The following is a 15,997-nucleotide window of genomic DNA, read 5'->3' as shown; positions in this document are numbered from 1 at the left end:
ATCACCCAACGCAGTATATGAACACACATCATAGTTTACACAGTCGTACTTTATATACACATTCAGACAGACACACACAGATAACGCCCCCCCAAGAGGGTTATATATCTCACTTTGAAAATCTATGCATCTTTCATATTAGATTAGTCCATTTTTTTCTCTGTATGTTTTATTTTTTTTCCCAAAAATAAAGTAATGATTGTACTATATGTGTATAGTCTTGACAGCTTCTTGGTAGAGTTGACAACATACACACACGCACGCACACACACACACACACACACACACACACACACACACACACACACACACACACACACACACACACACACACACACACACACACACACACACACACACACACACACACACACACACACTCCTGTAGAGGGACTGGATGACTGGGAGGTGAAAGAGAGAGCACCAGATATAGAAGAGGAGAAGATCCAGGAAGAACAGAACGAGAGAAAGGGAGAGAGAGAGAGAGAGAGTTAGAGAGTGGGGAGAAGGAAGGAGAGTATTCCTTCAGAGAGAGGACTCGTACTGCAGTAGCTCATATAGGAGTGGCCCATCCCTATACCTGATGCCCGCCGCGTTGGGGCTGATGTACTGCAGCACGTTTATGGTCCTGCGGAGCCGTCGATCCACAAAGTGTACGTCCCAGGCCGGGTAACGCTTTCTGGGCATATCTATCTTGATGAGGGGCCCCTCTGGCCGGATGGGTCTCCCGGCCGCGTCCACCGGCTCTGTGGACCTCACCTGGAACACAGGCAGACAGGTATCCGTAGCCTCTTCATCCTGCCCATTGTAATCCCCCGCAAAGGCCCGTGTTGGGGTGGCTTGAGAGGCTCGGGGGCCCGGGGTGGGGGCCATGGGCTCAGCTTCGGGGGGCAAGGGGAGGCCCCACAGCAGCTCAGCGCAGCAGGAGGAGGCCAGGACCCGGAGACCTGGGCCCACGGGGTGCAACACCCCGTAATACAGCACCATGCAGGCCACGCCCGAGGCGAAGCACAGGAAGACGCCGCAGAGGGCGGAGCCGGCGTAGGCATCGGTGGTGGCGGGATCGCGGTAGGCGTACCAGAGAGCGGTGAGCACGGCGTTCTCCAGTAGCACCACGGTGTAGTAGGTGACCATACGGTAGCGCGTCCGACCCTCCCGCACGTTGAACCAGCAGAACACATAGACCACGCCCACCACCATGTTAAACAGAATCTCCTCCCACTTGGACATGCAGAAGTCGGTGCCACCGTGGATTACCCAGAAGGCCATAGCGCACCAGTGCATCACCACAAATATGCCAAAGTAGAGATGGAACACGGAGGCGAACAGGGCGAAGGAGAGGACCCGGGAAGAGATGGTGAAGAGACGCCAGAACAGGTGTACCAGGGCCCCACGGTAGCTTAGACTCGTCTTGTCGTCACGGGAGTCACGCAAGAGCTTGTGATAGGACGCCAGCACCCAGGACAGGGACAGGAGAGAGGCCAGCACAGACATACCTAGGGAGAAAGGAGAAGGATAAGAGAGAGAGTGGGAGAAAAGGAGAGAACAAGAGAGAGAGGGAAAGAGAGAAAGAGAGTGAAAGAGAGAAAGAGAGTGAAAGAGAGAGAGAGAGAGAGAGAGAGAGAGAGAGAGAGAGAGAGAGAGAGAGAGAGAGAGAGAGAAGAGAGAAAGAGAGTGAAAGAGAGAAAGAGAGAGAGAGAGAGGGAAAGAGAGAGAGAGAGAGAGAGAGCACCAGAAGGTAGATAGAAAAAGATGGAGAGAAAGAGAGAGAATAAAAGGTGACTATTTCTGTGTGACAGGGCAGGTGTAAGTCCAGTAAGAATGTTTGGAGCCGAGCAGAGAGCTGGAGCATGAAGAATCAGTGTCTGCAGGACAGTCAAACTGTTTTCCACTCATAATGAATAATTCATCTCGACACATTAAAATTAATTTATAACCTGACCCAACGGACAATCAAATTAATCACGTAATTTTAGCTAAACTAAACTATTAAATTAAATATTAAAATATAACATTTGAATGTGCTTATCCATGTACAGTGCAGTGGTAAATTTAACAAAATTAAGCTCTAAATATAGTGTGATATTCAGATATATTACGGTTGGTTGAATCACACTACTACGGTGTCCATATTAGGACATCCTCAGTCTCAGCGTTACTTGTTTACTACACCAGTCCTGCTTCCCTAAGACAGTCCATGTTGATCGAGACATCAGCATGAACATCAGCAGTACAGTCGATGCTCTCATATCACCTGCAATGTGAAAAATGGTCCAGCATTACAGCTCCGTCAAGTGAGCTGCACAATACACTGCTGTGATATAGTTGCCTTCACATAGATAAGACTCAACATGTGTTATTTGTTGTAATATTCACATACTATTTTCACACATGAAACACTTTTGATTGCAAAAATGTTTAAAAAAAACCAAACTTTGCAACAGTTAATATCGAGTTTTGCGTCAAACTGAGAATTGAAACTTTTGTAAAATATACAAAATTAGACAAATGTGATGACAGTTGCTTATGGTACAAATATGAACAAGGAATTTACTTATTCTAAAGATTTTTTTGTAACAAAAACGGTAGAAGAGATCAAACCAAAACCGGAGCGGTCCCAATACGGAGCCATGGGGAACCCCTCTAAAACTGCAGCGTCTCGGCCTGGTTCCTCCGGATATAATATTATAATATAATGTAATAAAATAGAATCATAATATAATATAATAATATATTTCATAACCCCAACACAGAGCCCCTGGGGGAACCCCTTGTCTCTTACACTGCAGCGTCTCGACCCGGTTCCTCTGGATCATGATACAGAGCTGGAGGACCAGCTGAGGAGCTGACTCCAGGAAGGTCTCCAGCAGACGCAGCATGTTGACGTCAGCGTACTCATACATCATGGCCCAGTAGAACCGCCTCTGGTTCTCCTTCTGACGACGACTCTGGATGCCCAGGTACATGGTACGGATGTACCTGGCAGAGGAAGGGAGAAAATATAGAAAAGAAAGAAAGAAAGAAAGAAAGAAAGAAAGATAGAAAGGGAGAAAGAAAGAAAGGAACATATAAAGGGGAGATTAGTCTATTTATACTGAATAAAAAATGTAAAGTGTTGGTCTCATGTTTCATGAGCTGAAATGAAATATCACAGAAATGTTCCATATGCACAAAAAGCTTATTTCTATAAAATGTTGTGTACAAATTTGTTTACATCCCTTTTAGTGAGCATTTCTCCTTTGCCAAGATAATTCATCCACCTGGCAGGTGTGACATATCAAGAAGCTGATTAAACAGCATGATCATTACACAGGTGCACTTTGTGCTGGGGAGAATAAAAGGCCACTCTAAAATGTGCGGTTTTGTTACACAAATCAAATCAAATCAAATGTATTTGTCACATACACATGGTTAGCAGGTGTTAATGCGAGTGTAGCGAAATGCTTGTGCTTCTAGTTCCGACCGTGCAGTAATATCTAACAAGTAATCTACCAATTCCACAACAACTACCTTGTACACACAAGTGTAAAGGAATGAATACGAATATGTACATAAAAATATATAAATGAGTGATGGCCGAACGGCATAGGCAAGATGTAATAGATGGTATGGAGTACAGTATATACATATGAGATGAGTATTGTAGGCTATGAAAACATATAAAGCAGCATTGTTTAAAGTGGCTAGTGATACATTACATCAGGATGGCAAGATGCAGTAGATGGTATAGAGTACAGTATATACATATGAGATGAGTAATGTAGGTTATGAAAACATTATATGACGTGGCATTGTTTAAAGTGGCTAGTGATACATCTAATTACATCAAGATGGCAAGATGCAGTAGATGGTATGGCGTACAGTATATACATATGAGATGAATAATGTAGGTTATCTAAACATTATTTAATATAAATAATATAAAGTGGCAAATTATAAATTGATGCCACAGATGTCTCAAGTTTTTAGGGAGCATGCAACTGGCATGTTGATTACAGGAATGTCCACTAGAACTTTTGCAAGAGAAATAAATGTTAATTTCTCTACCATAAGCCACCTCCAAAGTCGTTTTATAGAATTTGGCAGTACATCCAACCAGCCTCACAACCGCAGACAACGTGTAACCATGCCAGCCCTGGACCTCCACTTCCAGCTTCTTCACCTGCGGGATTGTCTAAGACCAGCCAACCAGACAGCTGATGAAACTGAGGAGTATTTCTGTCTGATTGGTTGGGCCTGGCTCCCAAGTGGGTGGGCCTATGCCCTCCCAGGCCCATGGTTGAGTCCCTGCCCAGTCATGTGAAATCCGTAGATGTATTTATTTACTTCAAATTTACTGATTTCCTTATATGAACTGTACCTCAGTAAAATCATTTAAATTGTTGCATGTTGCGTTATATTCTTCTCAGTGTATATATAGTCCCAGCTTCACTAGCTCGTGTATACATCCAGGCGTTTCTGAAGTGTGTTTGTGTGTAATGGGATGAAGCCTCACCAGGAAGGAGGGAAGAGGACAGGGTTCTGTCTGGGCTGCAGAGACCCTCTACCCCCCCTCCCCCTCTCTCTCCACCCCCTCTCTCCCCCTCTCTCTCCCCCTCCCCCCTCTCCCCCTCTCCGCCCCCCCCCTCTCCCCCTCTCTCCCCCCTCTCTCTCTCTCCCCCTCTCTCGCTCTCTCCCCCCTCTCTCGCTCTCTCCCCCCTCTCTCGCTCTCTCTCCCCCTCTCTCGCTCTCTCTCCCCCTCTCTCGCTCTCTCTCCCCACTTTCCTCCCCCTCTCTCTCTCTCTCTCCCCCCTCTCTCTCTCTCTCCCCCTCTCACTCTCTCTCTCTCCCCCTCTCACTCTCTCTCTCTCCCCCTCTCACTCTCTCTCTCTCCCCCTCTCACTCTCTCTCTCTCTCTCCCCCTCTCTCTCTCTCTCTCTCTCCCCACTTTCTCCCCCCCTCCCTCTCTCTCTCTCTCTCTCCCCACTTTCTCCCCTCTCTCTCTCTCTCTCTCTCTCTCTCTCTCTCTCTCTCTCACTCTCCCCCCCTCTCTCTCTCTCCCCCCTCTCACTGGGCAGGTGTTCTTGTGGTTATCGTATAGCAGGTGACCACCACATCCCAGTACAATCACTGGTATTGACCAGCCTTACAAAGTCACCATAGATCTGGGTGGTTCTAGTCTAATGAAACCATAGATCACTCAGGATAAAACTGGAGGATGTAAGAAAGGCTATTGATAAAAAACAACAGCACGGTGTGTAAAGAACCTTGACTACACAAGAGAGACAAAGAGTATGTCTGAAATGACACCCTATTGTCACGACTCCCGCCGAAGTCGACCCCTCTACTTGTTCGGGCGGCGTTCGGCGGTCGACGTCACCGGCTTACTAGTTACCACCGATCTATGTTTCACTGTTCGTTTGGTTTTGTCTTTATTCTGTACACCTGTTTTGAGTTTCCCTAATTATGTTCATTATTTAAACCTCTGCATTTCCTGTTTGTCTTGTCGGTGATTGTTTGTCCGTTTAGTGTAGTTGGAGGTGTTTTCTCCAGACTATGTATTTTTAAGAGAAGATGGATTTAATAATTTTAGTAAACACGTTTTGGTTTACCTTCATCCCTGTGTCCTGCGCCTGACTCCTCCACTTCTCTAAGAAGATCCGTTACACCTATTCACTAGACAGTGCACTATACTTTTGACCATGGCTGGGCTCTATGCACCATAGAGGAAACAGGGTGCCATTTCACAGCCGTCTAGTGTCTAAACTCTAAACAGGGTGCCATTTCAGATCCGTATAGAGTCTGAACTGTAAACAGGGTGCCATTTCAGATCCGTCTAGTGTCTAAACTGTAAACAGGGTGCCATTTCAGATCCATCTAGAGTCTAAACTGTAAACAGGGTGCCATTTCAGATCCGTATAGAGTCTAAACTGTAAACAGGGTGCCATTTCAGATCCGTATAGAGTCTAAACTGTAAACAGGGTGCCATTTCAGATGCATCTAGAGTCTAAACTGTAAACAGGGTGCCATTTCAGATCCGTATAGAGTCTGAACTGTATATGAAGGTGTCGGGACAGCTCTTTTTAAAAAAAGTCTCAATCCATGACAGACCAGTTTTCTTAGTCCTGGTCCTGGGGACTCAAAGAGAGGGCATATGTTTGTTTTTGCCCTGGCACTACACAGCTGATTCCACTAAATCCACTCCTCGTCAATGCCTTGATTTCAATCAGTTGTGCGAGTGCTAGGAAGGACAAAAACAAAAATGTCATCCATTTGGATCCCTAAGACCAGGTTTGAGAAACAATGCTCTGCAGTACCCCTTACATGTGTACACGTAGTACTGTAGAGCTAACACTAGGGGGCATAATGAACTGTAGTCCTGCATTAACATCACTAGTCATCTGTCTTCAAAGGGACAAAGACATGTGAAGATGAAGTCTCATGTGTAGAAGAGTAATGACAGTAATAAACGCAACGCATCATTTTACCTTTTGCTGCAGACACACACACACGCACACACCAAGACGAGAACAGTCGCAGACTCCCTCCTATATAACTCTTCCATAAACAAACACTCACAACAATTGTTAATTCACACAATGGGTGGGTGGCAGGCAGGCAGGCAGGCAGGCAGGCAGGCAGGCAGGCAGGCAGGCAGGCAGGCAGGCAGACAGGCAGACAGACAGACAGACAGACAGACAGACAGACAGACAGACAGACAGACAGACAGACAGACAGACAGACAGACAGACAGACAGACAGACAGACAGACAGACAGACAGACAGACAGACAGACAGACCATTTCTCTACAATAACTCTTTGCTGACTGGCTTCTAGAAAAATATGTTACTCATTCATTAACCAGTCTCTAATCTGTTACACATTCATTAAATAGTCTCTAATCTGTTACTCATTTTTAAACCAGTCTCTAATCTGTTACTCATTCATTAACCAGACTCTAATCTGTTACTGATTCATTAACCAGTCTCTAATCTGTTACACATTCATTAACCAGTCTCCATCTGTTACTGATTCATTAACCAGTCTCTAATCTGTTACTGATTCATTAACCAGTCTCTAATCTGTTACTCATTCATTAACCAGTCTCTAATCTGTTACTCATTCATTAACCAGTCTCTAATCTGTTACTCATTCATTAACCAGTCTCTAATCTGTTACACATTCATTAACCAGTCTCCATCTGTTACTGACTCATTAACCAGTCTCTAATATGTTACTGATTCATTAACCAGTCTCTAATCTGTTACTCATTCATTAACCAGTCTCTAATATGTTACACATTCATTAACCAGCCTCTAATATGTTACTGACTCATTAACCAGTCTCTAATATGTTACTGATTCATTACCCAGTCTCTAATCTGTTACACACTCATTAACCAGTCTCTAATATGTTACTCATTCATTAACCAGTCTCTAATCTGTTACACATTCATTAACCAGCCTCTACTCTGTTACTCATTCATTAACCAGTCTCTAATCTGTTACTGATTCATTAACCAGTCTCTAATCTGTTACTCATTCATTAACCAGTCTCTAATCTGTTACTCATTCATTAACCAGTCTCTAATCTGTTACACATTCATTAACCAGTCTCTAATCTGTTACTGATTCATTAACCAGTCTCTAATCTGTTACTCATTCATTAACCAGCCTCTAATCTGTTACTCATTCATTAACCAGTCTCTAATCTGTTACTCATTCATTATCCAGTCTCTAATCTGTTACTCATTCATTAACCAGTCTCTAATCTGTTACTCATTCATTAACCAGTCTCTAATCTGTTACTGATTCATTAACCAGTCTCTAATCTGTTACTCATTCATTAACCAGTCTCTAATCTGTTACTCATTCATTAACCAGTCTCTAATCTGTTACTGATTCATTAACCAGTCTCTAATCTGTTACTCATTCATTAACCAGTCTCTAATCTGTTACTCATTCATTAACCAGTCTCTAATCTGTTACTCATTCATTAACCAGTCTCTAATCTGTTACTCATTCATTAACCAGTCTCTAATCTGTTACTGATTCATTAACCAGTCTCTAATCTGTTACTCATTCATTAACCAGTCTCTAATCTGTTACTCATTCATTAACCAGTCTCTAATCTGTTACTGATTCATTAACCAGTCTCTAATCTGTTACTCATTCATTAACCAGTCTCTAATCTGTTACTCATTCATTAACCAGTCTCTAATCTGTTACTGATTCATTAACCAGTCTCTAATCTGTTACTCATTCATTAACCAGTCTCTAATCTGTTACTCATTCATTAACCAGTCTCTAATCTGTTACTCATTCATTAACCAGTCTCTAATCTGTTACTGATTCATTAACCAGTCTCTAATCTGTTACTCATTCATTAACCAGTCTCTAATCTGTTACTCATTCATTAACCAGTCTCTAATCTGTTACTGATTCATTAACCAGTCTCTAATCTGTTACTCATTCATTAACCAGTCTCTAATCTGTTACTGATTCATTAACCAGTCTCTAATCTGTTACTCATTCATTAACCAGTCTCTAATCTGTTACTCATTCATTAACCAGTCTCTAATCTGTTACTCATTCATTAACCAGTCTCTAATCTGTTACTGATTCATTAACCAGTCTCTAATCTGTTACTCATTCATTAACCAGTCTCTAATCTGTTACTCATTCATTAACCAGTCTCTAATCTGTTACTCATTCATTAACCAGTCTCTAATCTGTTACTGATTCATTAACCAGTCTCTAATCTGTTACTCATTCATTAACCAGTCTCTAATCTGTTACTGATTCATTAACCAGTCTCTAATCTGTTACTCATTCATTAACCAGTCTCTAATCTGTTACTGATTCATTAACCAGTCTCTAATCTGTTACTGATTCATTAACCAGTCTCTAATCTGTTACTCATTCATTAACCAGTCTCTAATCTGTTACTCATTCATTAACCAGTCTCTAATCTGTTACTCATTCATTAACCAGTCTCTAATCTGTTACTGATTCATTAACCAGTCTCTAATCTGTTACTCATTCATTAACCAGTCTCTAATCTGTTACTGATTCATTAACCAGTCTCTAATCTGTTACTGATTCATTAACCAGTCTCTAATCTGTTACTCATTCATTAACCAGTCTCTAATCTGTTACTGATTCATTAACCAGTCTCTAATCTGTTACTGATTCATTAACCAGTCTCTAATCTGTTACTCATTCATTAACCAGTCTCTAATCTGTTACTCATTCATTAACCAGTCTCTAATCTGTTATTCATTCATTAACCAGTCTCTAATCTGTTACTCATTCATTAACCAGTCTCTAATCTGTTACACATTCATTAACCAGTCTCTAATCTGTTACTCATTCATTAACCAGTCTCTAATCTGTTACTGATTCATTAACCAGTCTCTAATCTGTTACTCATTCATTAACCAGTCTCTAATCTGTTACTGATTCATTAACCAGTCTCTAATCTGTTACTCATTCATTAACCAGTCTCCATCTGTTACTGATTCATTAACCAGTCTCTAATATGTTACTCATTCATTAACCAGTCTCTAATCTGTTACTCATTCATTAACCAGTCTCTAATCTGTTACTCATTCATTAACCAGTCTCCATCTGTTACTGACTCATTAACCAGTCTCTATTATGTTACTCATTCATTAACCAGTCTCTAATCTGTTACACATTCATTAACCAGTCTCTAATCTGTTGCACATTCATTAACCAGTCTCTAATATGTTACTGATTCATTAACCAGTCTCTAATCTGTTACTCATTCATTAACCAGTCTCTAATCTGTTACTGATTCATTAACCAGTCTCCATCTGTTACTGATTCATTAACCAGTCTCTAATCTGTTACACATTCATTAACCAGTCTCTAATCTGTTACTCGTTCGTTAACCAGTCTCTAATCTGTTACTGATTCATTAACCAGTCTCTAATCTGTTACTCATTCATTAACCAGTCTCTAATCTGTTACTGATTCATTAACCAGTCTCTAATCTGTTACTCATTCATTAACCAGTCTCTCATCTGTTACTGATTCATTAACCAGTCTCTAATCTGTTACTCATTCATTAACCAGTCTCAATCTGTTACTGATTCATTAACCAGTCTCTAATCTGTTACTCATTCATTAACCAGTCTCTAATCTGTTACTGATTCATTAACCAGTCTCTAATCTGTTACTCATTCATTAACCAGTCTCTAATCTGTTACTCATTCATTAACCAGTCTCTAATCTGTTACTGATTCATTAACCAGTCTCCATCTGTTACTCATTCATTAACCAGTCTCTAATCTGTTACTCATTCATTAACCAGTCTCTAATCTGTTACTGATTCATTAACCAGTCTCCATCTGTTACTCATTCATTAACCAGTCTCTAATCTGTTACTCATTCATTAACCAGTCTCTAATCTGTTACTGATTCATTAACCAGTCTCTAATCTGTTACTCATTCATTAACCAGTCTCTAATCTGTTACTGATTCATTAACCAGTCTCTAATCTGTTACTCATTTTTAAACCAGTCTCTAATCTGTTACTCATTCATTAACCAGTCTCTAATATGTTACTCATTCATTAACCAGTCTCTAATCTGTTACTGATTCATTAACCAGTCTCCAATCTGTTACTCATTCATTAACCAGTCTCTAATCTGTTACTCATTCATTAACCAGTCTCTAATCTGTTACTGATTCATTAACCAGTCTCTATTCTGTTACTCATTCATTAACCAGTCTCTAATCTGTTACTCATTCATTAACCAGTCTCTAATCTGTTACTGATTCATTAACCAGTCTCTAATCTGTTACTCATTCATTAACCAGTCTCTAATATGTTACTGATTCATTAACCAGTCTCTAATCTGTTACTCATTCATTAACCAGTCTCTAATCTGTTACTCATTCATTAACCAGTCTCTAATCTGTTACTGATTCATTAACCAGTCTCTAATATGTTACTGATTCATTAACCAGTCTCTAATCTGTAACTCATTCATTAACCAGTCTCTAATCTGATACACATTCATTAACCAGTCTCCATATGTTACTGATTCATTAACCAGACTCTAATCTGTTACTCATTCATTAACCAGTCTCTAATCTGTTACTGATTCATTAACCAGTCTCCATCTGTTACTGATTCATTAACCAGTCTCTAATCTGTTACACATTCATTAACCAGTCTCTAATCTGTTACTCGTTCGTTAACCAGTCTCTAATCTGTTACTGATTCATTAACCAGTCTCTAATCTGTTACTCATTCATTAACCAGTCTCTAATCTGTTACACATTCATTAACCAGTCTCCATCTGTTACTGACTCATTAACCAGTCTCTAATATGTTACTGATTCATTAACCAGACTCTAATCTGTTACTCATTCATTAACCAGTCTCTAATATGTTACTCATTCATTAACCAGCCTCTAATCTGTTACTGATTCATTAACCAGTCTCTAATCTGTTACTGATTCATTAACCAGGCTCTAATCTGCTACACATTAATTAACCAGTCTCTAATCTGTTACTCATTCATTAACCAGTCTCTAATCTGTTACTCATTCATTAACCAGTCTCTAATCTGTTACTGATTCATTAACCAGTCTCTAATCTGTTACTCATTCATTAACCAGTCTCTAATCTGTTACTCATTCATTAACCAGTCTCTAATCTGTTACTCATTCATTAACCAGTCTCTAATCTGTTACTCATTCATTAACCAGTCTCTAATCTGTTACTGATTCATTAACCAGTATCCATCTGTTACTCATTCATTAACCAGTCTCTAATCTGTTACACATTCATTAACCAGTCTCTAATCTGTTACTGATTCATTAACCAGTCTCCATCTGTTACTCATTCATTAACCTGTCTCTAATCTGTTACTCATTCATTAACCAGTCTCTAATCTGTTACTGATTCATTAACCAGTCTCTAATCTGTTACTCATTCATTAACCAGACTCTAATCTGTTACTCATTCATTAACCAGCCTCTAATCTGTTACTGATTCATTAACCAGGCTCTAATCTGCTACACATTCATTAACCAGTCTCTAATCTGTTACTCATTCATTAACCAGTCTCTAATCTGTTACTGATTCATTAACCAGTCTCTAATCTGTTACTCATTCATTAACCAGTCTCTAATATGTTACTGATTCATTAACCAGACTCTAATCTGTTACTCATTCATTAACCAGTCTCTAATATGTTACTCATTCATTAACCAGTCTCTAATCTGTTACTGATTCATTAACCAGTCTCTAATCTGTTACTCATTCATTAACCAGCCTCTAATCTGTTACTGATTCATTAACCAGTCTCTAATCTGTTACTGATTCATTAACCAGGCTCTAATCTGCTACACATTCATTAACCAGTCTCTAATCTGTTACTCATTCATTAACCAGTCTCTAATCTGTTACTCATTCATTAACCAGGCTCTAATCTGTTACTGATTCATTAACCAGTCTCCATCTGTTACTCATTCATTAACTCTCTAATATGTTACTGATTCATTAACCAGTCTCTAATCTGTTACACATTCATTAACCAGTCTCTAATCTGTTACTCATTCATTAACCAGTCTCTAATCTGTTACTGATTCATTAACCAGTCTCCATCTGTTACTCATTCATTAACCAGTCTCTAATCTGTTACTCATTCATTAACCAGTCTCTAATCTGTTACTGATTCATTAACCAGTCTCTAATCTGTTACTCATTCATTAACCAGTCTCTAATCTGTTACTCATTCATTAACCAGCCTCTAATCTGTTACTGATTCATTAACCAGTCTCTAATCTGTTACTGATTCATTAACCAGTCTCTAATCTGTTACTGATTCATTAACCAGTCTCCATATGTTACTCATTCATTAACCAGTCTCTAATCTGTTACTGATTCATTAACCAGTCTCTAATCTGTTACTCATTCATTAACCAGTCTCCATCTGTTACTGATTCATTAACCAGTCTCTAATCTGTTACTCATTCATTAACCAGTCTCTAATCTGTTACTGATTCATTAACCAGTCTCTAATCTGTTACTCATTCATTAACCAGTCTCTAATCTGTTACTCATTCATTAACCAGTCTCTAATCTGTTACTGATTCATTAACCAGTCTCCATCTGTTACTCATTCATTAACCAGTCTCTAATCTGTTACTCATTCATTAACCAGTCTCTAATCTGTTACTGATTCATTAACCAGTCTCCATCTGTTACTCATTCATTAACCAGTCTCTAATCTGTTACTCATTCATTAACCAGTCTCTAATCTGTTACTGATTCATTAACCAGTCTCTAATCTGTTACTCATTCATTAACCAGACTCTAATCTGTTACGCATTCATTAACCAGTCTCTAATATGTTACTCATTCATTAACCAGTCTCTAATCTGTTACTCATTCATTAACCAGTCTCTAATCTGTTACTGATTCATTAACCAGTCTCTAATCTGTTACTGATTCATTAACCAGTCTCTAATCTGTTACTGATTCATTAAACAGTCTCCATATGTTACTCATTCATTAACCAGTCTCTAATCTGTTACTGATTCATTAACCAGTCTCTAATCTGTTACTCATTCATTAACCAGCCTCTAATCTGTTACTCATTCATTAACCAGTCTCTAATCTGTTACTCATTCATTAACCAGTCTCTAATCTGTTACTGATTCATTAACCAGTCTCTAATCTGTTACTCATTCATTAACCAGTCTCTAATCTGTTACTCATTCATTAACCAGTCTCTAATCTGTTACTCATTCATTAACCAGTCTCTAATCTGTTACTCATTCATTAACCAGTCTCTAATCTGTTACTCATTCATTAACCAGTCTCTAATCTGTTACTCATTCATTAACCAGTCTCTAATCTGTTACTCATTCATTAACCAGTCTCTAATCTGTTACTGATTCATTAACCAGTCTCTAATCTGTTACACATTCATTAACCAGTCTCTAATCTGTTACTCATTCATTAACCAGTCTCTAATCTGTTACTGATTCATTAACCAGTCTCTAATCTGTTACTCATTCATTAACCAGTCTCTAATCTGTTACTCATTCATTAACCAGTCTCTAATATGTTACTCATTCATTAACCAGTCTCTAATCTGTTACTCATTCATTAACCAGTCTCTAATATGTTACTGATTCATTAACCAGTCTCTAATCTGTTACTGATTCATTAACCAGTCTCTAATCTGTTACTCATTCATTAACCAGTCTCTAATATGTTACTCATTCATTAACCAGTCTCTAATCTGTTACTGATTCATTAACCAGTCTCCAATCTGTTACTCATTCATTAACCAGTCTCTAATCTGTTACTCATTCATTAACCAGTCTCTAATCTGTTACTGATTCATTAACCAGTCTCTAATCTGTTACTGATTCATTAACCAGTCTCTAATCTGTTACTCATTCATTAACCAGTCTCTAATCTGTTACTCATTCATTAACCAGTCTCCATCTGTTACTGACTCATTAACCAGTCTCTAATATGTTACTGATTCATTAACCAGTCTCTAATCTGTTACTCATTCATTAACCAGTCTCTAATCTGTTACACATTCATTAACCAGTCTCCATCTGTTACTGACTCATTAACCAGTCTCTAATATGTTACTGATTCATTAACCAGTCTCTAATCTGTAACTCATTAATTAACCAGTCTCTAATCTGCTACACATTCATTAACCAGTCTCCATATGTTACTGACTCATTAACCAGACTCTAATCTGTTACTCATTCATTAACCAGTCTCTAATCTGTTACTGATTCATTAACCAGTCTCCATCTGTTACTGATTCATTAACCAGTCTCTAATCTGTTACACATTCATTAACCAGTCTCTAATCTGTTACTCGTTCGTTAACCAGTCTCTAATCTGTTACTGATTCATTAACCAGTCTCTAATCTGTTACTCATTCATTAACCAGTCTCTAATCTGTTACTGATTCATTAACCAGTCTCTAATCTGTTACTCATTCATTAACCAGTCTCCATCTGTTACTGATACATTAACCATTCTCTAATCTGTTACTCATTCATTAAACAGTCTCCATCTGTTACTGATTCATTAACCAGTCTCTAATCTGTTACTCATTCATTAACCAGTCTCTAATCTGTTACTCATTCATTAACCAGTCTCTAATCTGTTACTCATTCATTAACCAGTCTCTAATCTGTTACTCATTCATTAACCAGACTCTAATATGTTACTGATTCATTAACCAGTCTCCATCTGTTACTCATTCATTAACCAGTCTCTAATATGTTACTCATTCATTAACCAGTCTCTAATCTGTTACTGATTCATTAACCAGTCTCTAATCTGTTACTGATTCATTAACCAGTCTCTAATCTGTTACTCATTCATTAACCAGTCTCTAATCTGTTACTCATTCATTAACCAGTCTCTAATCTGTTACTCATTCATTAACCAGTCTCTAATCTGTTACTGATTCATTAACCAGTCTCTAATCTGTTACTCATTCATTAACCAGTCTCTAATCTGTTACTCATTCATTAACCAGTCTCTAATCTGTTACTGATTCATTAACCAGTCTCTAATCTGTTACTCATTCATTAACCAGTCTCCATCTGTTACTGATACATTAACCATTCTCTAATCTGTTACTCATTCATTAAACAGTCTCCATCTGTTACTGATTCATTAACCAGTCTCTAATCTGTTACTCATTCATTAACCAGTCTCTAATCTGTTACTCATTCATTAACCAGTCTCTAATCTGTTACTCATTCATTAACCAGTCTCTAATCTGTTACTCATTCATTAACCAGACTCTAATATGTTACTGATTCATTAACCAGTCTCCATCTGTTACTCATTCATTAACCAGTCTCTAATCTGTTACTCATTCATTAACCAGTCTCTAATCTGTTACTGATTCATTAACCAGTCTCCATCTGTTACTCATTCATTAACCAGTCTCTAATCTGTTACTCATTCATTAACCAGTCTCTA

The 15,997-nt window shown here is 38.9% G+C and overlaps 1 protein-coding gene across 1 annotated transcript in view; it reads right to left on the bottom strand.

Annotated features, from left to right (window-relative positions):
- Positions 1-311: 311 nt before the first annotated feature.
- Positions 312-15,997, bottom strand: part of LOC106571010 (XK-related protein 6-like) — a 232,469-nt gene continuing 216,783 nt past the window's right edge. Inside the window, exons 2-3 of the mRNA XM_045695514.1 lie at positions 2,783-2,979; positions 312-1,496 (exon numbers count right to left, since the gene is read on the bottom strand). Coding sequence (XP_045551470.1) covers positions 526-1,496; positions 2,783-2,979 — 1,168 coding nt within the window. The 3' untranslated portion in view covers positions 312-525. The remainder of the gene's footprint in view (positions 1,497-2,782; positions 2,980-15,997) is intronic.

This window comes from Salmo salar, chromosome ssa15, assembly GCF_905237065.1.
Source record: "Salmo salar chromosome ssa15, Ssal_v3.1, whole genome shotgun sequence".
Lineage (NCBI taxonomy): Eukaryota > Metazoa > Chordata > Actinopteri > Salmoniformes > Salmonidae > Salmo > Salmo salar.
This window is presented reverse-complemented; position numbering and strand designations above follow the sequence as displayed.